The 23,850-nt window shown below is 39.6% G+C and overlaps 1 protein-coding gene across 12 annotated transcripts in view; it reads left to right on the forward strand.

Annotated features, from left to right (window-relative positions):
- The window catches only part of RBM33 (RNA binding motif protein 33), a 136,907-nt gene that overhangs the window by 43,966 nt on the left and 69,091 nt on the right, over nucleotides 1–23,850 (forward strand). For 6 of the 12 annotated variants that reach the window (XM_009444225.5, XM_054655404.2, XM_054655407.2 and 3 more), the window contains 3 exons: nucleotides 12,164–12,335; nucleotides 18,257–18,465; nucleotides 22,521–22,806. In XM_009444225.5, coding sequence (XP_009442500.3) covers nucleotides 12,164–12,335; nucleotides 18,257–18,465; nucleotides 22,521–22,806 — 667 coding nt within the window. The remainder of the gene's footprint in view (nucleotides 1–12,163; nucleotides 12,336–18,256; nucleotides 18,466–22,520; nucleotides 22,807–23,850) is intronic. The other 6 variants (XM_009444234.5, XM_001146492.8, XM_063815863.1 and 3 more) reach the window with 1 other exon arrangement.

A 23,850-nucleotide genomic window follows, 5' to 3' on the forward strand; every position in this document is an offset into this window, starting at 1 on the left:
AATACCTAATTTATTGAGAGTTTTTAGCATGAAGGGCTGTTAAATTTTGTTGAAGGCCTTTTCTGCATCTATTGAGATAATCATGTGGTTTTTGTCTTTGGTTCTGTTTATATGCTGGATTACGTTTATTAATTTGCGTATGTTGAATCAGCCTTGCATCCCAGGGATGAAGCCCACTTGATCATGGTGGATAAGCTTTTTGATGTGCTGCTGGATTCAGTTTGCCAGTATTTTATTGAGGATTTTTGCATCAGTGTTCATCAGGGATATTGGTCTAAAATTCTTTTTTGTTGTGTCTCTGCCAGGCTTTGGTATCAGGATGATGCTGGCCTCATAAAATGAGTTAGGGAGGATTCCCTCTTTTTCTATTGATTGGAATAGTTTCAGAAGTAATGGTACCAGCTCCTCCTTGTACCTCTGGTAGAATTCGTCTGTGAGTCCATCTGGTCCTGGACTTTTTTTGGTTGGTAGGCTATTAATTATTGCCTCAATTTCAGAGCCTGTTATTGGTCTATTCAGGGATTCAATTTCTTCCTGGTTTAGTCTTGGGAGTGTGTATGTGTCCCGGAATTTATCCATTTCTTCTAGATTTTCTAGTTTATTTGCGTAGAGGTGTTTGTAGTATTCTCTGATGGTAGTTTGTATTTCTGTGGGGTTGGTGGTGATATCCGCTTTATCATTTTTTATTGCGTCTGTTTGATTCTTCTCTCTTTTCTTCTTTATTAGTGTTGCTAGCGGTCTATCAATTTTGTTGATCTTTTCAAAAAACGAGCTCCTGGATTCATTGATTTTTTGAAGGGTTTTTTGTGTCTCTATCTCCTTCAGTTCTGCTCTGATCTTAGTTGTTTCTTGCCTTCTGCTAGCTTTTGAATGTGTTTGCTCTTGCTTCTCAAGTTCTTTTAATTGTGATGTTAGGGTGTCAATTTTAGATCTTTCCTGCTTTCTCTTGTGGGCATTTAATGCTATAAATTTCCCTCTACACACTGCTTTAAATGTGTCCCAGAGATTCTGGTATGTTGTGTCTTTGTTCTCATAGGTTTCAAAGAACATCTTTATTTCTGCCTTCATTTTGTTACGTACCTAGTAGTCAGTCAGGAGCAGGTTGTTCAGTTTCCATGTAGTTGAGTGGTTTTGAGTGAGTTTCTTAATCCTAAGTTCTAGTTTGAGTGCACTGTGGTCTGAGAGACAGTTTGTTATAATTTCTGTTCTTTTACATTTGCTGAGGAGTGCTTTACTTCCAACTGTGTGGTCAATTTTGGAATAAGTGTGATGTGCTGAGAAGAATGTATATTCTGCTGATTTAGGGTGGAGAGTTCTGTAGATGTCTATTAGGTCCGCTTGGTGCAGAGCTGAGTTCAATTCCTGGATATCCTTGTTAACTTTCTGTCTTGTTGATCTGTCTGATGTTGACAGTGGGGTGTTAAAGTCTCCTGTTATTATTGTGTGGGAGTCTAAGTCTCTTTGTAGGTCTCTCAGGACTTGTTTTATGAATCTGGGTGCTCCTGTATTGGGTGCACATATGTGTAGGATAGTTAACTCTTCTTGTTGAATTGATCCCTTTACCATTATGTAATGCCCTTGTCTCTTTTGATCTTTTTTGGTTTAAAATCTGTTTTATCAGAGAGTAGGATTGTATCCCCTGCCTTTTTTGTTTTCCATTTGCTTGGTAGATCTTCCTCCATCCCTTTATTTTGAGCCTATATGTGTCTCTGCACGTGAGATGGGTTTCCTGAATATAGCACAGTGAGGGGTCTTGACTCTATCCCGTTTGCCAGTCTGTGTCTTTTAACTGGAGCATTTAGCCCATTTACATTTAATGTTAATATTGTTATGTGTGAATTTGACCCTGTCATTATGATGTTAGCTGGTTATTTTGCTCGTTATTTGATGCAGTTTCTTCCTAGCATCGATGGTCTTTACAATTTGGCATGTTTTTGCAGTGGCTGGTACCGGTTGTTCCTTTCCACATTTAGTGCTTTCTTCAGGAACTCTTGTAGGGCAGGCCTGGTTGTGACAAAATCTCTCAGCATTTGCTTGTCTGTAAAGAATTTTATTTCTCCTTCACTTATGAAGTTTAGTTTGGCTGGATATGAAATTCTGAGTTGAAAATTCTTTTTTTTAAGAATGTTGAATATTGGCCCCCACTCTCTTCTGGCTTGTATGTAGAGTTTCTGCTGAGATATCCGCTGTTAGTCTGATGGGCTTCCCTTTGTGGGTAACCCGACCTTTCTCTCTGGCTACCCTTAACATTTTTTCCTTCATTTCAACTTTGGTGAATCTGACAATTATGTGTCTTGGAGTGGCTCTTCTCGAGGTGTATCTTTGTGGCATTCTCTGTATTTCCTGAATGTGAATGTTGGCCTGCCTTGCTAGATTGGGGAAGCTCTCCTGGATAATACCCTGCAGAGTGTTTTCCAACTTGGTTCCATTCTCCCAGTCACTTTGAGGTACACCAATCAGACGTAGATTTGGTCTTTTCACATAGTCCCATATTTCTTGGAGGCTTTGTTCGTTTCTTTTTACTCTTTTTTCTCTAAACTTCTCTTCTGGCTTCATTTCATTCATTTGATCTCCAGTCACTGATACCCTTTCTTCCAGTTGATCGAATTGGCTACTGAAGCTTGTGCAGTCATCACGTAGTTCTCGTGCCATGGTTTTCAGCTCCATCAGGTCATTTAAGGACTTCTCTACACTGGTTATTCTAGTTAGCCATTCGTCTAATCTTTTTTCAAGGTTTTTAGCTTCTTTGCGATGGGTTCGAACTTCCTCATTTAGCTTGGATGTTTGTGGTATTTTGAAGTTGGAAAACTAATTTTATTGTTTGTTTTTCCTTGTAATTTATTTTAGTTTTTAGATAACAATATTTTCTTTATTCTTCCCTGATACTCTATAATATTTGTAGCATATCTTAAAATAGGGAAAGGTTTTGTAGATTTCAGTTTTCAAATGATGGTTACGTAAACTTTTATTACAAGGCAGTTAAAGAATAAGAATGTTAACAAGTATTATCATTGCCTGGGTACCTTCTGCAAGTGCCTTCTAGTTCTAGGTGTTTTTAACTTCAGTTCCTGGACAGTCCTCATTAATATATTAAAACAAAAGAGGGCTACTATAAAAAATGGTGACCTGGCTGGGTGCTGTGTCTTATGCCTGTAATCCCAGCACTTTGGGAGGCCTAGGTGGACGGGTCACTTGAGCTCAGGAGACCAACATGGGCAACATGGCAAAGCCCCATCTCTACCAAAAATACAAGAAATTAGCTAGGTGTGGTGGCACACACCTGTGGTCCCAGCTACTCAGGAGGCTGAGGTTGGAGGATCACTTGAGCCCAGGAGGTGGAGGTTGCAGTGAGCTGTGATTGCGCCACTGCCCTCCAGTTTGGGTGACAGAGTGAGACCCTCTGTCCAAAAAAAAAAAAAAAATTTTTTTTTTCCTTTGATTTTCAGTGTCTCTTGTGTGGGGGAGGAGGGAGAAAAAGAAGGACAAATAATGTGGGACGGTAATTCAGGACTTGATTAAGCAAATGAACAATAGGTGTATGAAAATATATTCAGTAAAAATTAAAAGGAAATGGAGAATTTTAACCTACTTTAATATTAACAGACCTCAGAATTATTGATCAGATGTAGTCTGATTCACTTGAGGGAGCGTTTTGGAAACATTGTCAGGAGACAGTTTTCTGAGGGTCCTTCATTTAGCTGCAGGTTTTGTGAGCAAAGCGAGCAAATCACTGCCTGTCCTTTGTTCCGGAATATCTTTTAGAGGATTCTGGTGTAGCAGACAGCTACAGATGCAGTGTCTTCCTCTGGAGTCAAGGACAGGCTTGCTCACTGCCCATTGTGACACATTCAGGGTTTCCTGTGCAGAGAAGTCCTTCCTGTAACACAACCTCCTATGTGTGCAGGGTCACCTGGCTCTCTTCACACGGCCCAGTTGGGAGTGGGGCCTCTTGGAGCTGGTGCAGAATGCTACTGCTAGTGATACAGATAACATTCTCCTAGTCTCCTTATTTCTGAAGAAGAGTCTTAGCTTTCTTACAGCTTCCGTGAAATGGTGGCCAACTAACTTGTTAGCTTGCAAGTAGAGTAAAATCTTATACTCTTCACCGTTCTTGACAGTATTAAAAGCTTTAAAGCTCTTGTCCTTGGACTCAACGATTCCACTTCAACAAATTTATCCAAAAGAATTAATCTGTGTTCAAAGGTATATGTATCAAGTATTTGTTTGCAGCATTGAAAATAAATGGAACCAATGTATAAAAGACTAAATCATGGCCTAACCTTAAAGTGTAATGCAGTATACCAAGTGTTGTCTTAGTTCTGTTTGACTTGGAAAGGTGCTCGTGATGCATTAAGTGTAAAGAGCAAGATGATAGAATTCTTCCCTTCAGCTCCCCCTGTAACTGCAAATCTAAATATGTGTGTGTAATTCTCAAAAAAAAAAAAAAAAGTCTATGTAGTTACAGATGGAAATGGTAATAATGGTTACTACTAAATGGTGGAATTATGTAGTCTTTGTATTCCAATATTTTCTGATTAAAAAATTTTTTTTGCTGTAAACAAAATAACTTTTATAAGTAAAGAAACATTCTTTTTCCATTTTAAATATGAAAAGACAGGGAAACATAAGGTGGTTAAACGCCGACCCTTGAATTTGGAAGGCAAAGAGCTAGAAGTTGCATTTGTTTCACTCTTGTGATTTTTTTTCTTTTTTTGCTGTTAACACTCTCACATGAAACTTCCTAAGGGTTGTTTTCAGTATGAATCTTTCTAGCAGAAAGTAAGAGCTCATCCATATTAAGTATTTTGTCTTTTTTATACCATCTGCTAGATGTATTATTTACTTTTTACTTTTAAACTGTGTATCTCATAATTTAATTTTAAATTTACTGTTGAAAAATATTTTTAAAAGGTATTCGTATATTTACTTTTTTTATCCTTTCCTTGATGGTTTTAGTTTACTTTGTTTATGTTGCTTGCTTTTGTGATGACGGCAGGTTCTTTGTGATGCTCTTGATCTTAGGACTTTCAGTTGTCCTTCCTGGAGGCTGGTGATGTGCTGGTCTTTTCCACTAGCAATAAATATTTGGGGCTTTTTTTTTTTCCCGGCTGCAATGTAGAATATTAGTCAATGAGATAATTATTGGGAACTCATGCGCATAATACTGTTTTAAGTGCTGAGAAGTAGAAGTTGCTAGTTTTTCAACTTTTGTAGGATTTGGTTTTGGAGGGCTTGTGATCCATCTTTTTTAGAAGTCTAAATAAACTGTGTAGTCCTCAGGGAGGAGTACCATTTTTAATGTGCCACATATCCGTCTGTTTTGGTGTCTTCCTAGTTCCTGGACTCCCTTTCCTAAATATCTGCATTGTTGCTGAGCATCCTGTCGTGCTCCATCTGTGTTGCCGCACGCTTTGGTCTGCAGTGCTTAAGACTGGCAGAAAGGGTGTTGCGGTTTTCCAGATGACTTCATTCTAGGAGCTCTGTTAAGGTCTATATTAGAATCTTAATTATAGAACGTAAAAGCAATTAATTAATTTTAATTGAAAAGCCTATTTTAGGTGACTCCTTTTATTTAACTAATGTTCTTCCTTGGTTCATATAGAGAAATCATTATATTTGAAACAAGTTAGATCTAATTATAAAGACTAAATATCAGTCCTTTAAGTTATGCGGCCACATTAGTGCTAGTTATGCTATTGTCTTCTAACATAGTTATTTAAAAAGACTTGCCATTTTCAGATAGTTTTGGCATGTGTGGAGGAAGAAATGAGAGAAGCTTTAAGAACATATTTGCACCATTTAAAATACTTGTGAAATGGTGATAATGTTTACACTTAGAGATAAGCATAGATGTAAAGTGTACAGTAAGTTTTGATACATGTATACATCCAAGTTACCATCCCTTGGTTGATAAGGAACAGTTCCATTACACAGAATGTTTTTGTCTGTTCAGTCCTGACTCCTCAGAGTAAAGCGTTCTTATTTCTATACCTAGATTGGCATTTCCTAGTCTGGAACATCACCTAAATGTAGTCATATAGTGTGTGTGCGCTCCTGTGTCTTGCTTCTGTTGCTCAGCATGTTTTTGAGATTCATCCAAGTAGTTGTTTGTATTAATAATTTATTCCATTTTATGGATGTACCCCATTTGTTCATTCTCCCAATGATAGACATTTGGGTTGTTTCCAGTTTTTTTGTTATTATGAATAAAGCTACTAAAAGGATCATATTATCCATCTTTTTGTGGATGTATGTTTTTGTTTCTCTTGGTTATTAACAAGTAGTGGAATTGCTGAGACGGTCTAGAGGTATGTTTACTTTTATAACAAACTGCTATTGGTTTTCCAAAGCGGCTGTACCATTTGGCACTCCCACCGGTACTGTGGGGGAGTCCCCATTGTTCCTCATCATTTGATGTTGCCAATCTCTTGATTTAATCCTTCTAGTGAGTGTGTCATCGTGGTTTTAGTTTCCATTTGTCTGACCTCTAGTGATGTTGAGCACCATTCCATGTGCGATTGGACTTCCGTATATCTTCTTTGCTTCTAGTTTTAGTCTCTCACTCAAAAAAAAGTGGGTTGTCTTTTTATTTGTTTCTATATATGCTATATATATATATATCCTATATATTTTTCATAGGATATGCTGTCTATACATGTATTTTCTACATGTATCTTCTCTATGGAGAATATGTATGCATACATACTGCATATATTCTAGATAGAGATAGTTGTCTGTATATTCTGGGTATCATTCCATTGGCAGATAATTACATATTACATATTTGTATTACAAATACTTTCTCTGAGTTTGTGGCTTGTGTTTTCATTTTCTTTTTTTCTTTGAGACAGTCTCTCACTCTGGCGCCCAGGCTGGAGTGCAGTGGCATGATCTCGGCTCACTGCACCCTCTGCCTCCTGGGTTCATGTGATTCTCCTGCCTCAGCCTCCTGAGTAGCTGGGATTACAGGCACGTACCACCACACCTGGCTAATTTTTTATATTTTTGGTAGAGACAGGGATTCACCACGTTGGCCAAGCTGGTCTTGAACTCCTGACCTCAAGTGATCTGCCCGCCTTGGCCTCCCAAAGTGCCGGGATTACAGGCGTGAGCTATCATGCCTGGCCTCATTTTCTTAAATGTGTCTTTTCATGAGCAGAAAATTTTAATTTTGTTGAAGTATGAAGAATTTTGTGACCTAAGAAATCTTTGTTTACTCCAAAGTTATTATCTTGTTTTCTTCTGGACACTTTACAGTATTAATTTTAGTTAAGATTATGATCTATCTCAATATGTGCGTGTGTGTGTGTGTGTGTGTGTGTGTGTGTGGTATGAGATTCCGTTTTTTCCATACGTTTTTCTAATTGTTCACCACTATTTGTTGTAATGACTTTCCTTTCCCTTTGGAGTGCCACAGTGCTTGTCCTGACAATAAAATTAGGTTTTAGTCTCTTTCTGGTTCTCTTTTCTGTTGTTTCTGTTGTTTTTGTATCCCTGTATCAGTACTATACAGTCTCGATTACTGTAACATGAAAGCATGTTGTGTAAATCCACTAATTTTATTCTTCCTTTAATTATTTTGGCTATTCATGGTCCTTTGAATTTCTGTATAAATTGTGGAATGGACTTGTGAATAACTACTTAAAAGTCTGGTTAGGATTTTGATAGAGAATGGATAGTGTTTTTAAATCATATTGGGAGACACTAACATCTTAATAATCATATTGCCTGTTAATAATGACAGTTTTAAAATTCTTCCTTTTCAATCTATATCCACTTCTTTCTTTCTTTTGTATCATTGACCTCCGGTACTCTGTGACTACAAACATTCAGGACAGACATTCTTGCCTGTTCCTGATGTTAGGGGGAAAATGTTTATTTCATCATTAAGTATGCTAGCTGTACGTTTTTATATCAGATTGAAGAAGGTCTTTTCTATTTTGAGTTTGCTGGGATTTTCTTAAAAATCAGAAATGGGTATTGAATTTTGTTGATGCTTCTTTTTTGCATCTATTGAGATAATTATATGGCTTTTATTCCTTATTGTGAATTAAATTAACTTAAAAAAATGATGAACCATGTTCCAGATTTTATTTCCATTTGACTGGTTTTTCTCTTCATGGCCTCTCACTGGTCTAGGACCCAAGCCACATAACCCATCGTTGTCTCTCCATTCCCCTTTATTGTGTGACAGTTTCTTAGTGTTTCCCTGTATTTCATGACCTTGACAGCTTTAGGAAGTGCTGGCTGAGTATCCTGTACGATGTCTCCCAATCTCAGTTTGTTTGACGCTTTTTTCATGATTAGCTTGAGGTTGTGGATTTTGGAAAGAACACTATGGAACCCTTGTGCCACTGGGCGCGTGACATCCACAACGCCCCTGGCAATGCCCACCTTGGTCATTTGGGTCAGGCAGTGTCTGCCAGTTTTCTTCATTGTAATGTTGCTTTCTCTTTCCTTATTCAGTTCTTTGGAAACAAGTCACTAAGTGTAGGCTACCTTAAGGGGATGGGGTTCTGGGGAGAGGGGAGGAAAGCAACTTAAGCCCCACCGCCTGGAGGAGGAGGACGAGGAGTATCTCCATAGATTTGGGATTCTTCAGGTAAGATTTGACTGATTTTTGAGTGTTAACCTCATGTTTCTGGATAAACCCCACTTGGTTGTGATGTATTATCCTTTTTATATTTGGTGAGATTCTGTGTACTTTTACTTTTAAAAAAGATTTTGTTTCTGTATTAATGAAGGACACTGGTCTGTAATTCTTTTTCTTCTAATTTTTGCGCAGTTTGCTTAGTCTTTCCAACCCATAAATTTTCACTGTTGGTAGAAAGACTTTCATTTTTATTTGATGATGTATCAATAATTCTATCAATAAGCATTAAAAACTTAGTGAGCTTTTTGTAAGCAATGTTTTCTCTTTCGCACTCTCTCTCTCTATATATAGATTTGTGTGTGTGTGTGTGTGTGTGTGTGTGTGTGTGTGTGTGGTGTATGTGTTTCAGAGAACTACCCATTGTTTCTGTTTAGATTTTGGGATAGAATATTGAATTTTCTTTCAGAACACTGAGATCATAGTTTCATTTCAGAATTAGCTGGAGAACTTCAAAATATATACAAGTCTGAGTATTGTTCCCTCTTTGCTTTTCCAGTTCTTTCTACATTTACGAAATAAAGCCTAAGTGGACCTCTCTGTTTTTTTAAGTACTTTGATGGTGATTTTCATATGCAGTCTGTATTAAGGATTAAAAATAAATCTTTCAGGTTTTCACAATAAATCAGTAACTAAAAATCAAACCTTTGACTATTTTTGTCAATGTCTGTAGTGAAATGAAAGATTTACATGCACATTTAAATGTTTACACAACATAATCTTAGGATAGTTTGATTTTTATATTGTAGCAGCACACTACCCATCAGTGGAATGTAGCTTGTCAATGGCATATACTAGGTAATATTTGTTAAAAATTATACAGAAGGCCAGGCGTGGTGGCTCAGGCCTGTAATCCCAGCACTTTGGGAGGCCGAGGCGGGTAAATCACGAGGTCAGGATTTCGAGACCAGCCTGACCAACATAGTGATACCCCGTCTCTACTAAAAATACAAAAATTAGCCTGGCGTGGTGGTGGACGCCTGTAATCTCAGCTACTCGGGAGGCTGAAGCAGGAGAATTGCTTGAACCTGGGAGGCAGAGGTTGTCGTGAGCTGAGATCGCACCACTGCACTCCAGCCTGGGCAACAGAGCAAGACTCCATCTCAGGGAATAAAAAAATTATACAGGAGGTCAACGTTTTGGCAGAGAGGTTAATTTTCTAAACCATATGGTCAAGGGAGATGGATTTTTTAAGCCCCGTATTTAGAATAAGAGGCTGAAGAATTAAGTCTAGCTTAGTGAATGTTGTCAAATGGTCTGCAGTTAAGCAAGTGGTATCAGCCGTGTTTGGCGGTTTGTCAGTTTAGTTTCCCTAATCTTTGATGTAGTTCAAGGATTAACTGAGCCCCAAGATTTGGACCAGAAGTTTGCATTCTAGGATGGTTCCATCACTCAAAAATATTCCTTGTACTATCCTTTTGTGGCCATACCTTTCCTTCTTTCCTAACCACTGGTTACCAGTGTAATTTTGTTCCTTGGAGAATATCATATAAATGGAATCATTGCAGTGTATAACCTTTTGAGATTGACTTGTTTTACTCAGTATAATGATGCCTTTATGGTTTTATCCCTGTTATGTCAATAGGCCATTCCATTTTATTGCAAAGTAGCATTCTGTGGTTTGGATGTACAAGAGTTTATCCATTCATTCATTGAAGGACATTTAAGTGTTTCCAGTTGTAGTGATCCTGAATAGAATAAACATTTTCCTATAGGTCTATTTGAACATAAGGTATCATTTCTCTAGGGTAAATATCTAGGAAGAAACAATTTTCAACTCATCTTTATCCTCTTTAGATTTCTTAGATGGAGATTTGGATGCAGAATAAGCTATATTAATTTCCGTGCTGTCTTGTTTTACATTAAACTTGTTTGGAAAGTCTTTGAACTGTGCTTACAGTTGTTAATAGTTGAATTGAAGATGATTTTGTAGAATCTTTGCTTTGTTGGTAGTGATTTCATTGCCTCCCTTTTGGCCTTGCTACTCTACTCAGTGTAGTCTGTGGACCTGAAATGTTGGCGTCACCTGGGAGCTTGTTAGAAATGCAGAACCCCAGGCCCCACCCTGAATCGGCTGAGTCAGAATCTGCTTTTCAACATGATTCCCACTGATGACTGGGCATTGAATTGGAGAAGTGCTGCTCTAGAGCATCATGGGAGCGGAGAAGAGACGTCCTAAGGAAGCTGGCTTTGGTTCTGTTGGAAAGTGTGGTGCAGCACGTACCTTGCAGGCATCCATTCTAATTTCAAAAACTCAGTAGTACAGAAATAATGGTATCAAACCAGCAAAAATCCTGAGATTTTGGTACTTTAAAATTCTACGGTATGCTGGATGTCAGCATACTGAGTGGGGGTATTTTAATTGTCAGGCTTAAGGTGAAAGTTGTAGTTTACTGTCATCTCCTGCTGTTCAGGCATTTGCACTCCGGAAGATCTTTTTCCACTGGGAGGATTTATAGTAGAGTGTGCATTTGTAGTTGATCTTTTTACACAGAAAATACTGAAAAAGGCAAGAATATAAAATGATTGTGTCATTGGTTTGTTTTCATTTTTTTCTTGTGCATTTTCTAATAAAGTTCACTGTTACTTCTATTAAGAGTAAATAACATTTACATATTACAAATCATGAGACTAAAGGAGCAAATATATTCTCCTTACATTGATAAAAAGTATCTAAATTAACCTTGCTCTCTGTAGGTACTTATTTTATGTCTAAGAGTGGGTCACAGAGACTGATCTGAGGTGAGAGGTGATTCTTTCACTAGGAACATGAGTGATACTTGGCAGTAAGAATTGTCCACAAAGAAATTACTTTTAATTTGGGCTGGGGTTAGGGAAAATTTTTGTAGGGAATACTGATATAATAAAATTTCAGATAAAAGCTGGTTTTAGTGTGACGACATGACTGAAGAAAAAAAGTTTCTCCTTTTCAGTAGTCTCAGTCAAAGATAGTGATAAATTAACTCTAGACAGTGAGATTGAAGTAAAAAGGAGTGAGAAATGATGAAAGGATTTTGGAGGCTACATCAGTACAACGGCACATTTGGACTGCTTGTCTGGCAGTGAAGGGGAAGGTAGGTGGGGTCAGAGTTATAAAATGTTGAGCTTTTAAGTTACAATAAACTCATAGAACTTTAGTGTTAGTTTAATTAATACATTGAATTTCACTATGATCTGTATTAAACTCAAAGCAATAAGTCCAGCAGGAATTTTTGGAATTTGTTTATTTTCAGACGTGTAAGCAGCAATGATGTGTAGGACTTTGTCTATTAATTGCAAGCAAGAATTTGACCTTTTTTTTTTTTTTTTTTTTTTTGAACATTAACTGTTAATGTTTAAGGTTATTTTCTCCTGGAGTCAGCTTAGGATTTCATGTGGCCTTTTAACAGGACATTTTGCAGTATTTTTTACATCTTAAATATAAACAATTAAATATTTTAGCATTCTTTAATATTTAATTCAAAAGAATATGAACTTACTGTCCTTTTTTTGCCTTGTGTGTCTGCAATATAGGGAGGTATGGAAACATTGGAACTTCAAAAGGACATCAAAGAAGAATCAGATGAAGAAGAAGAAGATGATGAAGAATCTGGACGATTACGTTTCAAAACTGAAAGGAAAGAAGGAACAATTATTAGGCTCTCAGATGTAACTAGAGAGAGAAGGAACATTCCAGAAACTTTGGGTAACTTTTTTGCCTGTCTCCCATCCTCCTTCACTCTCATTTCAACTTCCTCCATAGTATTGCTGTAATTAATCAAAGTAGGCAAAGAAGGTTGACTAGGTAATTGCGGCTGCCATCCGGAGAGTGGGCTGGACTTTGGAGTGAGTGCTGTTTATGGTACTGTAAAACTCATTCTTTAAAATCATTGCTGTTTATGGATTTAAAATGCTTGAATAAAATGTTTAAGATAATTTAAAAAAAATTTTTTTTTTGAGTCAGTGGCCTAGAGCTGCTCTTGTACCTACTGTGGTTCCTGGCTCGTCTTGAAAAGGTGGCATGGGGATGGTAGCTATGGGGCCAGGTTGACCCTTCCCAAGACCCTGAGGTTGTCAGGGCGAATTCTGGACAAGACTGGTTTATATTTTGTACCTTTTAGTGTCTTCATAGCTATCTTTTTTTGTGTTTTCTGCAGTTCCTCTGACTTTAATGAGACAAGTTGACTCATTTGTAGAAATAATCACTCTGAGCAAAGCTTGCTGTGTGAAAGGTCTACTACAGACTGCTGCTGATTCACGGAGATTTTTAATAGCGACCCTACCCCTCATTATACAGTGTTTTTCAATGTCCACTGCAAGGAATAAAGCAGTGATTCCAAATTTGAGTGAGCGTTAGAATCTCAGAGGACTTGTTAAAACACAGATTTTGGGACCTACTCCCAGCTTCTCTGATTGATTAGATATAGGGTAGAGCCCAAAAAAGTTGTATTTTTTTTGTTTTGTTTTTGAGACAGAGTCTCGCTTTGTTGCCTAAGCTGGAGTGCAGTAGCACAATCTTGGCTCACAGCAACCACCGCCTCCCAGGTTCAACTGAGTCTTCTGCTTCAGCCTCCCGAGTAGCTGGGTCTACAGGTGCGTGCCACCACGCCCGGCTAGTTTTTGTATTTTTAGTAGAGACGGGGTTTTACCATATTGTCCAGGCTGGTCTTGAACTCCTGACCTCATGATCCACCCGCCTCGGCCTCCGTAAGTGCTGGGATTACAGGCGTGAGCCACCGCTCTTGGCCTAGAAAGTTGTATTTCTAATGAGTTCCCACGCAATGCTGCTCCTGCACTGGTGCTTCCAGAACCACTGGGATATTGTCCTTCCAAGGAGGAGGGCAGGCAGGAGGGCGGGAGGACACAGGGGCTCTGCCTGCCATCTGGTCTTGGTCTAGATAAGAATCAAGACTTCCTTTCATGATTAATTACTTTTTAAAACCATTATTCATAGTCTTTTTTTTGTCCAAAACATGAGCCTGTATCTTTAAGTAGCAGATACGAATTCTGTGGGAGGACACTAAGCTTCAAAGATGCACAAGTTAGCAGTAGTCAACCAATATTATCTTAATTTACTAGGCAAGATTGTTCAGAGAGATTCTTCTAGAATCTTTGTTCTCTTTTTCTTTGTGGTCTAGTTTACTACTACTCCATCTTGTGGCCCAAGATTTCCCTAGACTTTTTTCAAGTTATGATATGAAGTTGCCAGTTGAGCTGAAGCAGATTTCTTAGAAGCATCTTTAATTTCTAAGAAATAGAGTCTGGCATTGGCCTTAGGTGAAAGATGGAGCGAAGGTCTTAAAACAGAAGGATGGGAATAAACAAAATACATCAACAGGAGGAATTGGTAATATCACAGAACAGTCTACTTGAGCAGAGACATGTCAGTCTTGGCTTGGGATGAGATGGACAAAGGAAAGCTCTCCATACCTGGCAGAATACTAAGGAATTCTAAGGGCAACCCACAGCCACCACCTGGAAGGCATAAAGCTTCCTGAACTGGGGAGGGATGGAGGAAGAGAAGGATTAGTCATCACTACTGCTTCTTTTGTTGGGTCTTGTTATCTGGGCTGTGGCTTTGATTACATACATTTAAAACATGATGTATAAAAGCATAGTCACTGAGAACTCCCCAGGTAGCTACAAGTTCGAAGACTATTAATTCACTTGCTAGACAACATTACAAATGGGGGCCTTTCCCCAACTCTGTAGTCTGCTCCCTGTGGGCCGGCTGTGGATTTCATGGCTCGTCTTCCCTCTTCTGTACCACCCTGCCCTGATTTGTGGTGCCTCTCTGCCTTTCCCACCTCCGTGGTTTCCAGCTGCGTCATCTCATCCCTGTTCATTGTCCCTCCACCCAACCACTAGTAACATCCTTGTTCTGCAGTGATGGCCAGCTTGCATGTGTGCTTAGTGTCTGTTTCAGTCCTGCATCTCCTTCTTCTCAGGACTTTTCCCTCATTTTGTTCTTTCCAAGGTCATTGACAATTTTGTGTATTTAAATAACTTGTATTAAATCTGTTTTGCTTTTTAAGGCATCTGGAAACTTTGTGTTCATGTAATTCTGGGACAAGAAGCTGGAAAGGTTGGTTTGTGGTGGGCAAGTCCTCTCCTTGGAATTATGGGGGAAGAGTATGAGACCCTTAGAGGCAGAGTAGCTATAAACATATACAGCTTGACTAGTGACCATTCTCGGAAACAATAAAAAAGCACTTAACTGCATTTGTGTAGAATGTGGTTGTTTGGCAAGATGATAGGGCAGGTGAAACCATAGTTAAAAGTGCCTTTTTCTGTTCCGTATTACTTAAGAAAGCTTGGTGCTTGGAAACATGAGTTTCAGATAACTGTAAAGTTAGGATTTTTCCCAACACAAAGGAGGATTTTTCTGTCCGTCAAAAGATTGGTTTCCTAAAACAGTGAATTCTGTTGTTACCTTCAGCACCTCCCCCCAAACAAAAGATGAATTTTACATCTGAGGAAATATATATTGAAAAAGAGATAATGCCTCAGTATTTGGTAAACTAGACATTTGAATACATTTTTACACATCAGTTTATTTGTGTGCTCCTAGAGATCAAAATAAAAAAACCTGAACAGTCTCAGGTTCTGTGTAGAAATAATTATTTGATTGTGTAAAGCTGTTTGCCTACTCTGTAATGGGATTAAAATATCTTGCCACCAGAGTACCTGTTGTCTTATATGAGGTGTACTTTTTTTTTTGTTTTCGCTGATATCATTGTTAGTGTTGAGAACACTTCATTCTTTAAAAGGCAGAATCAAATGATGCACTGGTATCCCCAATTTCTGACTCTAAAAGTTTACATGTGAAACGAGTTCTCTTCCCATCTAGGAGGGAGTTTTGGTTACTTTTAGTCTTTTTTCACATTCACATCTCTGTGAAAAACATTCATATATATGACAGCCTCAGCAGTTAAGGAACAGTTTTATGCACAGTTGTTGATTGGTATTTTGAATGCAGGTTGGATTAGAAGTAGAATTCTGGGCTTTCATCTAGGTTAAGATCTTAATTGACTAGCTTTTTTTTGCTCTATCAGGATTGTGGAAATTAAACCTTACAGAAAAAGATTTGAGTGACAGTGTTCTCAGTTTTCCCAAGGATGGTACAGAACTACATACCTAGGAAATAAATTAATTCATTACATACAGAGGATGTCGTAGGGTGTAAGTGCTGAACTCCCTCCTGGAGCTCAGTTGAGCCGGGCTACAGAGTAGGCATGTGTAAGGAATGGTTCACTGTGAAGATGCCAGTCGCCATTTCTGAAGATGGGGTCACTGACCACTGTCCCTCAATTGCCAGTCCTGCAAGTTGAGAGCTCTCTTTTTGTCTAGGAGGCGGCCCTTGGATTGCCTTAGAAAGCAATGTAAGCCATAAATGAAAGACTGCATTTATTTTAGTTAGAAAGACTGCATTTATTTTTAATTCATTATCTGTGAGTAGCTTCCAGATTATTTTATTCTGAGTTTCATTGGCACGTGTTACATGTTGTTTTTTATTGCTGTAGCCTAAAGAACCTGCTTGTACACCCACAGAATATTCTCTTGAAATAATATCATTAATTTCAGAGGATCTGTGGGAAAGAGATTTCTCGGTAGTAACAAACAATTCAGAATTGCTAATGCCAGCAATAGCTCACTGTCCAAGGGTTTATACTTAATGGTCCTTGTATTTGCAGGGCCTTTAAAATTTTCTTGATTCAGTTGTCTTTTAAAAAAATGTCAGACTGTCATTTGTTATTTTTATTTTGCCAAACAAATTGTGTATTCTATATGTATTTCAACTATTATAAAATTATTTGCATGCAAATATATTTTTCTTAACATTTTAGAAAGGGACAGTGCAGTGTAAAACTTTGTTACATTGAGGTATGTATCTCTTTAGAATCTGGACATAGTTCAGAAAACACTTAAAGGGAAATTAACATTTCAGTTGAAGTTACAAATGTAATTTCCATCCTGTCATATTTTGGTGACCTTTTGTGACAGCTTGTCTCAATTGGAGGAAAGCATTTTTACTTGCTGATTAAAGATGTCATTTGAAACCATTTTATTACTGAGGATAGTGAAATTAATCTTGACACTCAGAACCACTAGAAAAATAATTGCTGATTCACTGCATAAAATGTGTGTGTGAACTAATCATGTAGTCAAGATTAGAATAAAAGTCTATGCAGGTTAAGAAGAGATTAAATTTTCTTTCAAATGGGGTCTAGTTTTATTTGAAGGAGAGAGGGGTACCATATAAACAATTTCAAGAAAAATGTGACTTAGAGATTTTGGAGGAGTTTGGAGATGATGTTGGGATCGAAGGTAGAAGGTAGACTCTGGTAATATTGAAAGCTTACCCTTGGCTGGGGAAGAAGGCAGGAGAAGGTGTCTTGGTATAATATACTCAGTGACATTTTTAGAAAATGTGGTGTAAGATCTGTTGTCCCAATTTAGCTAGTGTTGTAAAAGGACCATATGTAGCTAAATCATTTTCGTTTCCCTTTAGGAACCTAGAAGAATGTGCCATCTGAAGTTTCTTAGGGCCAGTGCCCATATTTTCTGTATCCCTAAAGCATTGGGCAGAGCAGTGAGCAGCTGCTGGACACTCCACACGTGTTTGCATGAGTGTTTTCTCATGTGTCTTTGCTCTCATTTGATTTGGCTTCTCTATCAGTGTGCATGCATATGAGAAGGCTTCACAGTAAAGTTTTAAGAAAATAAATATAAAAAATTGAAATGATATGTATTAAATTGAGTTTTTTATTCTTTATGAAATCACCTTGATTTCGGAGTGAGTTCATTAATAGTTTTGTTTTTAGGTGAGAATGATCAGGAATTTGTGTTCTTGCGTCTATGTGCCATCGCATGCTGTTAATAGCTCTACTGGCTTCAGTAAGAAAATCATACTGCTGTAGGACTGGTAGAACTTCTGACTTATGTCATGCACCATCAGTAAAAGGTGTGACTGCAGGCTGGGCGCGGTGGCTCACGCCTGTAATCCTAGCACTTTGGGAGGCTGAGGCGGATGGATTGCCTGAACTCGGGAGTTCGGGACCAGCCTGGGCAACATGGTGAAACCCCGTCTCTATTAAAATGCAAAAAAATTAGCCGGCGTGGCGGTGTGCACCTGTGTAGTCCCAGCTACTTGGGAGGCTGAGGCAGGAGAATTGCTTGAACCTGGGAGGTGGAGGTTGCAGCGAGCAGAGATCACGCCACTGTGCTCTAGCCAGGGCAACAAAGTGAGACTCTGTCTCGGGGGGGGGGGAAGATGTGACTGCAAAATGCCTTGTAGTGTGAGGGCAGTGGCTACCTTTCACTTCAGCTTCTTTTTAGCCTCAGTCAGCACATATCAGTGGTCTCAAATGAAAATAATTTAAAATTTATTGTTAACACTTGCATTGTGTCATAAAGGAAAGCCTGTTCTTATTTATCGGATCTCACTAGTGGGTTGTGTGTGTTGCTGGTTGTATCGTACTTGCCACTGCTAGTTGGGTGTTTACTGCGGGTGAAGCACATGCTGTGGCAGAGTTTCATTGTCACATCATTCTTTCCTGTTCTCTCCCTAGACCTCCAGTTTGGGCTCTCGGAAAGTAACTAACACATACACATTTTTTCACATAGAGCTTTCAGCAGAGGCCAAGGCAGCATTGCTTGAATTTGAAGAAAGGGAGCGACAGCATAAACAAGGACGCTACAGCTCCAGGCGGGGAGGACGGCGAGGAGGTCCACTGATGTGTCGTGGTGTGGGGGACCAGAGGAGAGAGAGCACCGAGAGGGGCAGGATGAAGGACCACAGACCTGCGCTGCTTCCTACACAGCCTCCTGTCGTGGTAACTTCAGATTTTCTTGTAGTAGCCCTAGAACTTTAGAACAAATGGCAGTAAGCTTTTGTGGGTATCCTAGTGTACATTTCTCTCTTCTTAGTCTGAAATGAAAGGTTAGTAGCAGGGGTAATGGCTGAAGTTTCTGCTTTATAGTCTCATGTGATGTTGCATATAGTCTTAGAAATTCAGCACTCCAGTCATCTGGTAGTAAGAAATCATCCTGTACCACAGATACTTCCAGAGGAGGAATTAATGAGCGACCTGATGCCCTAAGATGACATAAGCTGTTGGACCTTGCTACCTAAAGCCTCTAGAGAGGTATTTCTGAGTGCATTACATTTGAAAGATGTTGTTACAGATAGAATTTAGGCAGAAGTTGTTTATTTTATAAAAATATCTTTACCTTTTTACTGTTTACCATAGATTTTTTTCCTTAAATAGCAGTTTCTCAGAATTATTACCGTGTCCTCCATACAAAGCTTTCATAGTCTGTAGTTTAGGAATAAATCATGTACCTGTAATTTCAATTAGAATTTCGTTTGTATTTCAGAGATGGCACATCTCAGAAACAAAGACAGAAATTATTGATTTTTTTGTTCTTTTTTTGTTTTTGATACAGAGTCTCCCTCTGTTGCCCAGGCTGGAGTGCAGTGGCATGATCTTGGCTTACTGCAACCTACACCTCCTGGGTTCAAGCGATTCTCCTGCCTCAATCTCTTTAGTAGCTGGGATTACGGGCGCTTACCACCACACCCAGTTAATTTTAAAAATATTTTTAGTAGAGACTGGGTTTCACCATGTTGGCCAGGGTGGTCTCGAACTCCTGACCTCAAATGATCCATCTGCCTCGGCCTCCCAGAGTGCTGGGATTATAGGCGTGAGCCACTGGGCCCAACCTATTCTTTCATTTAAGTTTTAGGGATTGTATGGCTTTTTACTTAGAAGTCAGTCTTCAAGGAAAACTTTACTTGATACAAATATGTGTCCACCGTGTCTACCACATGCCGTTTTTACATTTTTATCTGAATTTAGAGAAAACGACATTTCACTTCTGTTGAAATGTTATATTTCAGGAGCCATTCATTTGAGAAATAATAAAGTAGAAGAGATAATTTTTGCTTTAGCATGAGAATTCCAGCTCTGATGTGTAAAGGGAGAGGAGTAGGTAGGCATACGCAATTTGATGATACGAGGAACTGCTGTTTGCTTATACAGCTGTTTTGTTTTTGAGCATCTCTAACAGCAGAAAGGCTGGATTTACAGTTTGTCTTTTTTCCCTTCGTTGCTCCCTGTCTCCGCCGCAAACCTCCACTGGCCATATGTTGAATAGCCATTTTCATTATTTTGGCCTCTTTCGGGGCCAAACAACTCTCATACGAGGCCAGTGTTTACGTAATTGTGTCTCTGATCCTGGAAAAGTTGTTCAACTCTGTTTTCTTACCCACAAAGAAGGGAAGAGCACGTATCTCTCACCTGCCTCCTTAGAGAGGCTGAACTGAGATGGCGTGAATGCTTTTAGAAATGTCACGGACATTCAGTTGTCCTCAATCCTGATGGTGACATTGTATCTCTGGATTGTAATGTGACTGATTTGGACTGTTGGAGCCTACTGTGTACTAGGAGTAAACTAGACAGCCGCCCTAAGACTGACACAGCTTTGTAAGCAATAGTCTCATCTTTGCTAATCAGTGATGAGATCAGGGCTGTGGTATCCTCCGCTCCAACTGCGTTCTGTTACATCATAAGCTTTCTCCATCCTATTCACTCCCCATCCCAGAGCTATTTTGTCTCTTTGAGTCTTGACCCCCAAAGTTTTGGAAAGAATATTTTTGGCTCATGTCTCTGCTTGTACCCATTTTCTCCTCGGTTGGCTCTTTGCTGCCTGGATTCCGTTCTGTTCCCTGTCCTGAATGGTACCCTCAGAGATGCCACCTGACCCCTTGTCCTGTTGGACCGCACTCTGGGGCCTTGGGCATCACACGGCCTCTTTGTCTTGAGCAGCTTTTTTTTGGGCTTATGAGATTTTGGATGTACTCTCTTACCTTCTAGAACGGTTTCTTCTTTCTCCCTTTTGACCTTCCTTTTTATTTTCAAATTACACTTTTATTTTTAATTGCATATATTTATGAGGTACAGTGCACTGTTACAGTATGTATATGTTGTGGATGGATTATAAAAAGCTAATTAACACTGGCATCCCCTTAAATACTTCCTGGTTTTTGGTATTGAGCATTGAAAATCTCTTTGAACAGTTTTGAAATGCCTTTTCTTTAACTGCATTTTTCTTCAGGTTTTGTTCTAGTCCTCCTTTTCCTCAGTGGTCTCCCCAGCACTGTTCCCCTTGCTGTCACCTACTGTTTCTCAGTGAGTCTTAGTCTCTAGCCTAACCTCTTTCCAGCTCCATTTTCTCCGTCTCCCAACTGTCCCTGTACCTCTCCAGACACATGTTTCACAGGCCCTGAATGTCACTTGTTTAATCAAACAAACATGATCTTTCCCTCAGAATTCTGTGGTCTTGAATTAATGACCATGCATTGTGGTCACTCTCAGTTCAATTAAAATTTAACTTGGGTGTCCCTGTGTCTGTTAGTGTGCTGTCTGTGGGATACAATGGTGAGTAAGATAGACAAGATCCCCACTCTCATGGGCAAATGTGCACAGATGTGATGAGTTAAGGAGGGGGAACATACTGCATTCTGGGAGCATGTGTGCTAGTGGATGTGAGCTGGTACCAGAATCTTTTGAAACGTCTTCCGTGAGGAAGGATAGGTGGGCCAAAGCCATTCACAGATTAGTTTTAGAATTCTACTCATTGTTCCTCTGAGATGTCTTCTTGCTCTTTGTCAGACTATGGCTTTTCCTTTGATTCATCTCTCGCCATTGCCTATTAGATGGTCTCCTTCCGTCTTCTTTACCCTCGTTCATCTCACACTGCTGTGAATGATCATTTTCCTACCAAAGAGATCATTCGTGATCCCTTATTATACGTGTTGTCTCTGTGGCATAGTAATGGATCATTTACTTGGAATTCAGAAGCCCTCCGTAATTTGGCATCATCTCAGGGAAAATGCTTGTTAAATTAGACAACTGAATAAGTAGTGGTCTACTGCTCATTAGCTGTGTCGTCAGTTTGGTTAGTGATTAAAAGCAAAACCTGTGGAATCAGATGGCCTGAATTCCAGTTCCAGCTTTTCTGCTTTCCAGCTACTTGATCTTGTAAAAGGAGGTCAATAAATAGGACCTACTTTATAGGATTGTGGGGAGCTAGGTCAGCTGACTTTCTCTACTGACCGTATAGTAGGAACTTAAAATGTGGGGAAGATTTAGTCCACAGCAGCTGTTGCAGTTGTTGATTTCTTCCTCTCTAGTGACTGATAAAATAACCACCCTCGAATTGAGATCTCTGATCACTTTGAGTGTGTAATTTTCTTACCTTCTTTCCTGCCTTCTTCCCTGGTCTCCTGGTTTTACTAAGCAGGTGGGTCTGTGCTGCTTCTGCTTTTTTCTGGGTATCTGTCCCTCACTCTGCCTTGCACCTCTCTCTTCTTCATCACCGAGTTCAGGTGTCACCCTCTCAGAGAAGCTCCCTCCCAGCCTCTCCTGGAGGCTCTTTGTGGCCCTGTCCTGTTCTCAGGCCTCAGTTTCGGAGCAGGGTAACTGGTGCACATCTCCTGCCTTGCTTACCAGAGTTCCTGGAGGGGGACGCAGGGCTGCGACAGGGAGGGCTGTGGCAGCTGCTCTTCTGTCCCTGGCACAGGGCTTTGCTCAGTGTGGGCAGTTCAATTCCCTGAACTGATTTTTTTTTTTTTTTTTCCAAAATTCACACTGGGTGCTTTGGGGCTGTTTTCCCTCTTGCGTGGGGATTGACTCAATTGTGAGACTGTAGCCCTCATTGTGAAGAAGTAGAGAAGCTTCTTTATCCTGCTGTTTTGATACAAGTTGTTACTACAGACTTCTTACATTGTAACTTAAAAAATGCAATCAGTGTAAATTTGTAACACATCAGCATTCTTTTAAATGTTGATTTCGGTGAACTTTTGTTTTTTTTTTGTGATTTGTAGACTCATTCTCCAAGGTTAATTCCTCCTCCACAGCCCCAGGCTCCCCCTCCACCGCCACCGCCGCCTCAGCAGCAGCCGATCAGAAGCCTGTTCCAGCCTCAGCCGCTGCAGCCGCTGCTTCCGGTGCAGCACCCGCACCACCCATCCCCGCCTCAGGGAATGCACATGCCTCCCCAGCTAGAGACCCCAAGGATGATGATGACCCCGCCACCCGTGACTCCGCAGCAGCCCAAGAACATACACATCAACCCGCACTTCAAAGGGACGGTGGTCACGCCTGTTCAAGGTCTGTGTTTCCTTTTACTATTGTAAAGCATAGATGGCCCCAGCTTCCAATGGTTTGACTTAGGATTTTTCCACTGACGCGTTTTTGACTTTGTGAGTGTGTGAAAGCAGTATGCGTTCAGAAGAAATCATAGTTCGAATGTTGAGATTTGATCTCTCCTGGGGTAGCAACATGCATCCCAAAACTCCCTCGAAGCTGGGCAGGGGGAGCTGTGGTTCCCAGCCCCGATGATTTTGCCAACTGTGCAATGATGTGAGTGTTCTGAGCTGAAGGTAGGTGAGGCGAAGCTATGATGTTTCATTGGTTGGACATATTAAATGCATTTTGACTAAGGGTCTTTTCCACTAACGATAGCCTTTTTGGGATGTAACCCCATCCTATGTTGAGGAGCATCGGTTATGTTATAGATTACTGTGCATCTGAAGGCATTTATTAGTTTATTGCACTGAAGCCGTCTCTGTGGCAAAATAGTGTTCACATTCAAATTTGTAAGATTGAGTTTTCCTTGGCTCTTCCCCGTTCATTTAGATTTTAGTTTGATGGGTCAAGTATATTTCTTTAAAAATGTGTATCTCTTATTGTATAATTGAGTGGAAAGTGCTGAGAGTACAGTCTGAATGCAAAGAATACACTGGAGACAGCTGTTGGAATGCCTGAACCGTGACACTTCGTAAGTCTCCTGGTGAGGATGTTTGCAGTGGTGAGTGTCCCTCTTTGGTTCCAGGCAGCATGCCCCCCTTCAATTCCAGTGTCAGCTGGTGGAGAGGGGACACATCCATCTTTTAGTTGTTGTAATCAAATAAATACAGATCTGATTATTACTGAAACATGTTCCTTAAGCTAGGAAACGGTTTTCGAGCAGTTTATACGATTTAACTTCATGTACCTGTGAACACACACATTTATTGAGCTACTACTCTATTTTTGGCATTTGAGTTATATTGACGAACAAACCAGACAAAGCTTTCTTCAACCATGATATTGCTTTCTATCAGACAGTCTTATTATTGTTTATTAGCAGTAAACATAAGTATTTTATGTGGC

Source organism: Pan troglodytes, chromosome 6, assembly GCF_028858775.2.
Source record: "Pan troglodytes isolate AG18354 chromosome 6, NHGRI_mPanTro3-v2.0_pri, whole genome shotgun sequence".
In the NCBI taxonomy this organism is placed as follows: Eukaryota; Metazoa; Chordata; class Mammalia; order Primates; family Hominidae; genus Pan; species Pan troglodytes.